Source organism: Danio rerio, chromosome 8 (assembly GCF_052040795.2).
Source record: "Danio rerio strain M-AB ecotype USA chromosome 8, GRCz13ab, whole genome shotgun sequence".
Lineage (NCBI taxonomy): Eukaryota > Metazoa > Chordata > Actinopteri > Cypriniformes > Danionidae > Danio > Danio rerio.
Window position 1 is genome coordinate 6491959 of NC_141028.1, and position 9229 is coordinate 6501187.

Consider the following 9229-nt stretch of genomic DNA (forward strand, 5'->3'; position numbering starts at 1 on the left):
ACTCTGGAAATCTCCACTACATTCCTCTCAGCGGCTCCTCTCAGCTGAAGAAGTGACGCGGCTGCCTGCTGTGTTTTGATTGGTCGAATTCACTGGAGGCTTCCAGAACAGTGTAGAGTCTGAACGGGTGCGCGCTCTGCTGTATTTAAAGGGCGAAAGAGAGACCGCAGAGAAACTCAACCGAAGAGAAGCGACTTGACAAAGAAGAAAAGAGCAGCCTGACAGGACTTTTTCCCCGACGAGGTGTTTATTCGCTCTATTTAAGAATCTACTGTAAGGTAAGTCTCAATATATTGTACTCTATTGGCTAATCAAAATTATATAGAGATTATATGTAGGCTTTAATGTCAAATAATCAACTTTGTATATGTAATCTTTTTACATGTGGACTGCCTATAATGTTCATCTTATTTTAGGTCTACTAGAAAATTATATTTCCCGTTTTCACAATAAGGATTAAAAAAGCAATGAACAGACGGGCATTTACTTTATGTTGCTGACATTATTATATATGAGCATAATAACCATAAATACTAGCAAATGTCCTAAATGAATTTGTGTTAATGTTGTCTACAAAAGAAAAGAAAATTAGCGTTTTACTTGTACAACTAATAATAACTTAGTTATTTAGAGAATTTCACTTGTTGACTAGAAAAATAATTTAATATTGAAACAATTGCACCATAAATTGTATAAATATAAAATTAATTCTAATTGTTTTTTTTTATTGCAGTTTCTTGAAATCAATCATGTCTTCTCCAAAAGGAATCGCTATTGGCATTGACCTGGGCACCACCTACTCCTGTGTGGGGGTGTTTCAGCATGGAAAAGTGGAGATCATCGCCAACGACCAGGGCAACAGAACAACACCCAGCTATGTTGCCTTCACAGACACAGAGAGGCTGATTGGAGACGCAGCTAAAAACCAGGTGGCCATGAATCCCAACAACACGGTGTTTGATGCCAAGAGGCTGATCGGCAGGAGGTTTGATGACCCTGTAGTGCAGTCTGACATGAAGCACTGGTCCTTCAAAGTGGTCAGTGATGGAGGAAAGCCAAAAGTTGCAGTGGAACACAAAGGAGAAAACAAGACCTTTAATCCTGAAGAGATTTCCTCCATGGTCCTGGTGAAGATGAAGGAGATTGCAGAAGCTTATCTGGGGCAGAAGGTGACCAACGCAGTTATCACAGTTCCAGCCTATTTCAACGACTCCCAGAGACAGGCCACTAAAGATGCTGGAGTCATCGCTGGACTGAATGTGCTCCGCATCATCAACGAGCCCACGGCTGCGGCCATCGCCTACGGCCTGGACAAAGGCAAATCCTCAGAGCGCAACGTGCTGATCTTTGACCTGGGCGGAGGCACCTTCGACGTGTCCATCCTGACCATTGAAGACGGCATCTTTGAGGTGAAGGCCACCGCTGGAGACACTCATCTGGGCGGTGAGGACTTTGACAACCGCATGGTGAACCACTTTGTGGAAGAGTTCAAGAGGAAGCACAAGAAGGACATCAGTCAGAACAAGAGGGCCCTGAGGAGGCTGCGAACCGCATGTGAACGAGCCAAGAGGACGCTCTCGTCCAGCTCTCAGGCCAGCATTGAGATCGACTCTCTGTACGAGGGCATCGACTTCTACACGTCCATCACCAGAGCTCGCTTCGAGGAGCTCTGCTCCGACCTCTTCAGGGGAACACTAGATCCTGTGGAGAAAGCACTGAGGGACGCCAAGATGGACAAGGCTCAGATCCACGACATCGTGCTGGTTGGGGGATCAACAAGAATCCCAAAGATCCAGAAGCTTCTGCAGGATTTCTTCAACGGCAGAGAACTGAACAAGAGCATTAACCCTGATGAAGCGGTGGCTTACGGTGCCGCGGTGCAGGCCGCCATCCTGATGGGCGACACCTCTGGAAACGTGCAGGACCTGCTGCTGCTGGATGTGGCCCCGCTGTCTCTGGGTATTGAGACCGCAGGTGGAGTCATGACAGCCCTCATCAAGCGCAACACAACCATCCCCACCAAACAGACCCAGACCTTCACCACCTACTCCGACAACCAGCCCGGCGTCCTGATCCAGGTGTTCGAGGGAGAAAGAGCCATGACCAAAGACAACAACCTGCTGGGCAAATTTGAGCTGACGGGAATTCCACCTGCGCCACGTGGCGTCCCGCAGATCGAAGTGACCTTCGACATCGACGCCAACGGCATCCTAAATGTGTCGGCGGCGGACAAAAGCACCGGAAAACAGAACAAGATCACCATCACCAACGACAAGGGCAGGCTGAGCAAAGAGGAGATCGAGAGAATGGTGCAGGAGGCTGACAAGTACAAAGCTGAAGACGATCTGCAGAGAGAGAAGATTTCTGCCAAAAACTCCCTGGAGTCTTACGCCTTCAACATGAAGAACAGTGTGGAAGACGACAATCTGAAAGGCAAGATCAGCGAGGAGGACAAGAAGAGGGTTGTTGAGAAGTGCAATGAAGCCGTGAGCTGGCTGGAGAACAACCAGCTGGCGGATAAAGAGGAGTACGAACATCAGCTGAAGGAGCTGGAGAAAGTCTGCAATCCAGTCATCTCCAAACTCTACCAGGGAGGGATGCCAGCTGGAGGATGTGGAGCTCAGGCACGTGCCGCATCAGGGGCCAGCGCTCAGGGGCCCACCATTGAAGAGGTGGACTAAAGTTATGAACTCGCATGAACGTCGTCTGTCAGTCAGAATCCACGTAATGTTTTGACCAAACATATTTTTATACAACACTGCTGCTCTTATATTTCTGTTGCTATTTAGCAACCATTCACCACTGTAATTTATTTAAAGTGTATATTGTGATGTAAACAAAAGTGTAAATATTTTCATGAATTCAAAAAACTTTTATGTAAAAAAATATATATATATATATGAAAAGGATTAATAAAGTGTTTGTACATGAGAACCACAATGAAATGTGTTTTCATTCAGTAAGTGTGGTCATATGGTCTCTTTCTGCTGTCATGACATGTGTGCACTGAAACGACTCTTTAAAAGGAATTTGCTCATGGTTACATGACTTTACTGATCAACAAATGGCAAAACATTATAGACTAGATTGCCTTTTCACATGAAAAACCAGCAAAAATGAGAAAATGGTAATTTAAGGGTTTAGAAATTAGGCCATAATGATAAAAAGTGTGTCCCACTTCATAATAGGTGACCTTAACTAATAAGTACTGAATTTAGAATTTTACATTGTACCTATGATTGATTAAAACATGCATGTAATTATATGTGTAATTATCTTTTGTCATTAGACTATTGACCATCCCATCCACCTTAACCCACCTTTAAATCTACTCATACCACCAAACCCATCCCTAACTCTACCCTTATGCACCAGAAATGTTCTGCAGTACATTATGAACACTGTAAGTGCATTGCATTTATTTTTTGATGCAAGTACCTAGAAGTTAAGGCCATTTAATATAAAGCGGGACCAAAAAGTGACATTAGCATGTCCGTGAGGACATCATCATAAGGTGTCCACATCACTTTACCTAAATAAGTAATAAAAAAAAAACAAATACTTCATAACAATAATTTCATGGAGTTTTTTTCTCAGTATAAGTAACGTTTCAGGTAAAACTGCATTAGTGTCAATAGTGTACAAAACTGACTGAGCCTTCTTAACATTACTTGGTATAATTTGATAGCAAAATATGAAGTCACATCTACTTGTTTGTCTTCGATGTCATCAATATACCCTTATAGCATTTATGAACTTTGTTTTTTTTTATAATCTACTTTTATTTTTATTGGGCTGCATTTTTAAAAATGCAAACCCAGATGCAACAATTTCTTATGCATTTCCGTATTGGTAATTTAAGCAAATATACTGTGTATATACAGTGCTCAGCGTATATAAGTACATCCCTCACAAATCTCTCTTTTAACTTCATATTTTTAATAGAAAGCTATACAATATTATATTTGCACTGCACTGAAGCCAAATCTGGAGCTTATCTGACAAAATAACTTGCGATAATGGTCCAAAAACTAGTACAGCCAAATGTATTTGTTCCAGAAAAATATTAAATACAATTTTTTTTTTTAAAGAGGAAAAATCAAGAGAAGCAAAAACATTGACAAATTTAGGTGAAAATATGTAGGTTGTCATTTCTTTGCAATATTTTGATTGAATTGAATTGTTTTATGATTCAATTTCTAAATAAGTTTGGTGACTAAAATATTATTTTAATAAATGTAACAGTTTAATAGTTCTGATGTGTTTACATGCACCAACATTGCCAATATTCACTGTGAAATGGATAAAAATGTTCATTTTCAAAATGGGGTGTCCTCAATTGTGCTGAGCTCTGTAGCTCAAACGGCTTATTTGTGGAACAAAATTGCACATTGGGAACCTTGTGTTTATTGACAATGAATGAAATAGACTATTCTCAATCTCATTGTCTAACACAGTGATTCCCAAAGTGGGGATCGGGGATATTGGGATCCTTCAGGGGTGTCGCTTGGTGATTTCCAAAAATCAAATTAATTTTATTAAACTATTAGAACGAGCATGTTTTGTCTATATGCTACAGAAGATAAAAAATAATAGGAGTTAACAGTTATAAAACAACACACTTTGTTTCTATTGATTGTTGACCACACTGGGGTCTCATTAAGTTAGATTAAAGACACACTAACTGGGTCAAATGCAGCAGATTGATTTCATGGCACCAGGGTAAACTTTCTAACACTTTTACGGCAATCATATACATTAAAATTAAATACAGGCCACGACTGAACAAGGAGGATGATCTCCAAAATTAAACAAAGAGACTTGTGCCTATTTCTCTGAGGGTAAACATGACCTCTCAAGTAAGCAAGTTGTTTTTAACACTACAAAAATAGTTAAGACTGCAATCCCAGAATAAAGTATTGGTTTTAACCAATCAATATAGTACAGTAAACATCAATTTGTTTTGTTGAAACGTTAAACGAATCTGACCAAAGCTTTTAGCTTATATAAAACAGGTTTGCCTTCTATGTAGCTGAAAACACAACAGGCCCGATTTTGCTACTGTGTAAAACATTTCAGCAAGATTTTTTTATTGCATTTTTTTCTACTGAATCGTTCAAACATTTTATCATTTTAGTTTGTTTATTCATTGCAACTGGAAAAACAACACACCACACAACCGCACATCTTTCAGCAATAAGTACAATAAAACACTCAAATAAAAAAAACATGTTAAATCTCTTTGTATTTTTGACCGCTGTTTAGCGTAATTTCACGGTAAAACTCTGGAAATCTCCACTACATTCCTCTCAGCGGCTCCTCTCAGCTGAAGAAGTGACGCGGCTGCCTGCTGTGTTTTGATTGGTCGAATTCACTGGAGGCTTCCAGAACAGTGTAGAGTCTGAACGGGTGCGCGCTCTGCTGTATTTAAAGGGCGAAAGAGAGACCGCAGAGAAACTCAACCGAAGAGAAGCGACTTGACAAAGAAGAAAAGAGCAGCCTGACAGGACTTTTTCCCCGACGAGGTGTTTATTCGCTCTATTTAAGAATCTACTGTAAGGTAAGTCTCAATATATTGTACTCTATTGGCTAATCAAAATTATATAGAGATTATATGTAGGCTTTAATGTCAAATAATCAACTTTGTATATGTAATCTTTTTACATGTGGACTGCCTATAATGTTCATCTTATTTTAGGTCTACTAGAAAATTATATTTCCCGTTTTCACAATAAGGATTAAAAAAGCAATGAACAGACGGGCATTTACTTTATGTTGCTGACATTATTATATATGAGCATAATAACCATAAATACTAGCAAATGTCCTAAATGAATTTGTGTTAATGTTGTCTACAAAAGAAAAGAAAATTAGCGTTTTACTTGTACAACTAATAATAACTTAGTTATTTAGAGAATTTCACTTGTTGACTAGAAAAATAATTTAATATTGAAACAATTGCACCATAAATTGTATAAATATAAAATTAATTCTAATTGTTTTTTTTATTGCAGTTTCTTGAAATCAATCATGTCTTCTCCAAAAGGAATCGCTATTGGCATTGACCTGGGCACCACCTACTCCTGTGTGGGGGTGTTTCAGCATGGAAAAGTGGAGATCATCGCCAACGACCAGGGCAACAGAACAACACCCAGCTATGTTGCCTTCACAGACACAGAGAGGCTGATTGGAGACGCAGCTAAAAACCAGGTGGCCATGAATCCCAACAACACGGTGTTTGATGCCAAGAGGCTGATCGGCAGGAGGTTTGATGACCCTGTAGTGCAGTCTGACATGAAGCACTGGTCCTTCAAAGTCGTCAGTGATGGAGGAAAGCCAAAAGTTGCAGTGGAACACAAAGGAGAAAACAAGACCTTTAATCCTGAAGAGATTTCCTCCATGGTCCTGGTGAAGATGAAGGAGATAGCAGAAGCTTATCTGGGGCAGAAGGTGACCAACGCAGTTATCACAGTTCCAGCCTATTTCAACGACTCCCAGAGACAGGCCACTAAAGATGCTGGAGTCATCGCTGGACTGAATGTGCTCCGCATCATCAACGAGCCCACGGCTGCGGCCATCGCCTACGGCCTGGACAAAGGCAAATCCTCAGAGCGCAACGTGCTGATCTTTGACCTGGGCGGAGGCACCTTCGACGTGTCCATCCTGACCATTGAAGACGGCATCTTTGAGGTGAAGGCCACCGCTGGAGACACTCATCTGGGCGGTGAGGACTTTGACAACCGCATGGTGAACCACTTTGTGGAAGAGTTCAAGAGGAAGCACAAGAAGGACATCAGTCAGAACAAGAGGGCCCTGAGGAGGCTGCGAACCGCATGTGAACGAGCCAAGAGGACGCTCTCGTCCAGCTCTCAGGCCAGCATTGAGATCGACTCGCTGTACGAGGGCATCGACTTCTACACGTCCATCACCAGAGCTCGCTTCGAGGAGCTCTGCTCCGACCTCTTCAGGGGAACACTAGATCCTGTGGAGAAAGCACTGAGGGACGCCAAGATGGACAAGGCTCAGATCCACGACATCGTGCTGGTTGGGGGATCAACAAGAATCCCAAAGATCCAGAAGCTTCTGCAGGATTTCTTCAATGGCAGAGAACTGAACAAGAGCATTAACCCTGATGAAGCGGTGGCTTATGGTGCCGCGGTGCAGGCCGCCATCCTCATGGGCGACACCTCTGGAAACGTGCAGGACCTGCTGCTTCTGGACGTGGCCCCGCTGTCTCTGGGCATCGAGACCGCAGGTGGAGTCATGACGGCCCTCATCAAGCGCAACACAACCATCCCCACCAAACAGACCCAGACCTTCACCACCTACTCCGACAACCAGCCCGGCGTCCTGATCCAGGTGTTCGAGGGAGAAAGAGCCATGACCAAAGACAACAACCTGCTGGGCAAATTTGAGCTGACGGGAATTCCACCTGCGCCACGTGGCGTCCCGCAGATCGAAGTGACCTTCGACATCGACGCCAATGGGATCCTAAATGTATCGGCGGCGGACAAAAGCACCGGAAAACAGAACAAGATCACCATCACCAACGACAAGGGCAGGCTGAGCAAAGAGGAGATCGAGAGAATGGTGCAGGAGGCTGACAAGTACAAAGCTGAAGACGATCTGCAGAGAGAGAAGATTTCTGCCAAAAACTCCCTGGAGTCTTACGCCTTCAACATGAAGAACAGTGTGGAAGACGACAACCTGAAAGGCAAGATCAGCGAGGAGGACAAGAAGAGGGTTGTTGAGAAGTGCAATGAAGCCGTGAGCTGGCTGGAGAACAACCAGCTGGCGGATAAAGAGGAGTACGAACATCAGCTGAAGGAGCTGGAGAAAGTCTGCAATCCAGTCATCTCCAAACTCTACCAGGGAGGGATGCCAGCTGGAGGATGTGGAGCTCAGGCACGTGCCGCATCAGGGGCCAGCGCTCAGGGGCCCACCATTGAAGAGGTGGACTAAAGTTATGAACTCGCATGAACATCGTCTGTCAGTCAGAATCCACGTAATGTTTTGACCAAACATATTTTTATACAACACTGCTGCTCTTATATTTCTGTTGCTATTTAGCAACCATTCACCACTGTAATTTATTAAAAGTGTATGTTGTAATGTAAATAAAAGTGTAAATATTTTCATGAATTCAAAAAACTTTTATGTAAAAAAAATATATGAAAAGGATTAATAAAGTGTTTGCACATGAGAACCACAATGAAATGTGTTTTCATTCAGTAAGTGTGGTCATATGGTCTCTTTCTGCAGTCATGACATGTGTGCACTGAAACGACTCTTTAAAAGGAATTTGCTCATGGTTACATGATTTTACTGATCAACAAATGGCAAAACATTATAGACTAAATTGCCTTTTCACATGAAAATACCAGCAAAAATGAGAAAATGGTAATTTAAGGGTTTAGAAATTAGGCCATAATGATAAAAAAGTGTGTCCCACTTCATAATAGGTGGCCTTAACTAATAAGGACTGAATTTACAATTTTACATTGTACCTATGATTGATTAAAACCTGCATGTAATTATATGTGTAATTATCTTTTGTAATTAGACTGTTGACTATCCCATCCACCTTAACCCACCTTTACATCTACTCATACCACCAAACCCATCCCTAACTCTACCCCTATGCACCAGAAATGTTCTGCAATACATTATGAACACTGTAAGTGCATTGCATTTATTTTTTGATGCAAGTATCTAGCAGTTAAGGCCATTTAATATAAAGCGGGACCAAAAAGTGACATTAGCATGTCCGTGAGGACATCATCATAAGGTGTCCACATCATTATACCTAAATAAGTAATAAAAAAAATAAATAAATACTTCATAACAATAATTTCATGGAGTTTTTTTCTCAGTATAAGAAACGTTTCAGGTAAAACTGCATTAGTGTCAATAGTGTACAAAACTGACTGAGCCTTCTTAACATTACTTGGTATAATTTGATAGCAAAATATGAAGTCACATCTACTTGTTTGTCTTTGATGTCATCAATATACCCTTATAGCATTTATGAACTTTGTTTTTATTTTTATAATCCACTTTTATTTTTATTGGGCTGCATTTTTAAAAATGCAAACCCAGATGCAACAATTTCTTATGCATTTCCGTTTTGGTAATTTAAGCAAATATACTGTGTATAGACAGTGCTCAGCGTATATAAGTACATCCCTCACAAATCTCTCTTTTAACTTCATATTTTTAATAGAAAGCT

At 41.4% G+C, this 9229-nt stretch overlaps 2 protein-coding genes across 2 annotated transcripts; both read left to right on the top strand.

The window, feature by feature from the left end:
• The first annotated feature begins 174 nt into the window (after positions 1-174).
• Positions 175-2934, top strand: LOC147842537 (heat shock 70 kDa protein). Its single transcript, XM_087264112.1, has 2 exons — positions 175-278; positions 734-2934. Exon 2 carries the CDS (start codon positions 750-752, stop codon positions 2679-2681), a length of 1932 nt encoding a protein of 643 aa, XP_087120238.1. The 5' UTR covers positions 175-278; positions 734-749; the 3' UTR covers positions 2682-2934.
• Positions 2935-5454: 2520 nt separating this feature from the next.
• On the top strand, positions 5455-8209 carry hsp70l (heat shock cognate 70-kd protein, like). Its single transcript, NM_001113589.1, is given in 2 exon segments — positions 5455-5560; positions 6015-8209. A coding segment is annotated over 1 exon segment (1932 nt). The 5' UTR covers positions 5455-5560; positions 6015-6030; the 3' UTR covers positions 7963-8209.
• Positions 8210-9229: the final 1020 nt, after the last annotated feature.

Excerpts from the sequence above, each read along its gene's own strand:
- LOC147842537 (XM_087264112.1), top strand. The coding sequence starts at position 750 with ATGTCTTCTCCAAAAGGAATCGCTATTGGCATTGACCTGGGCACCACC.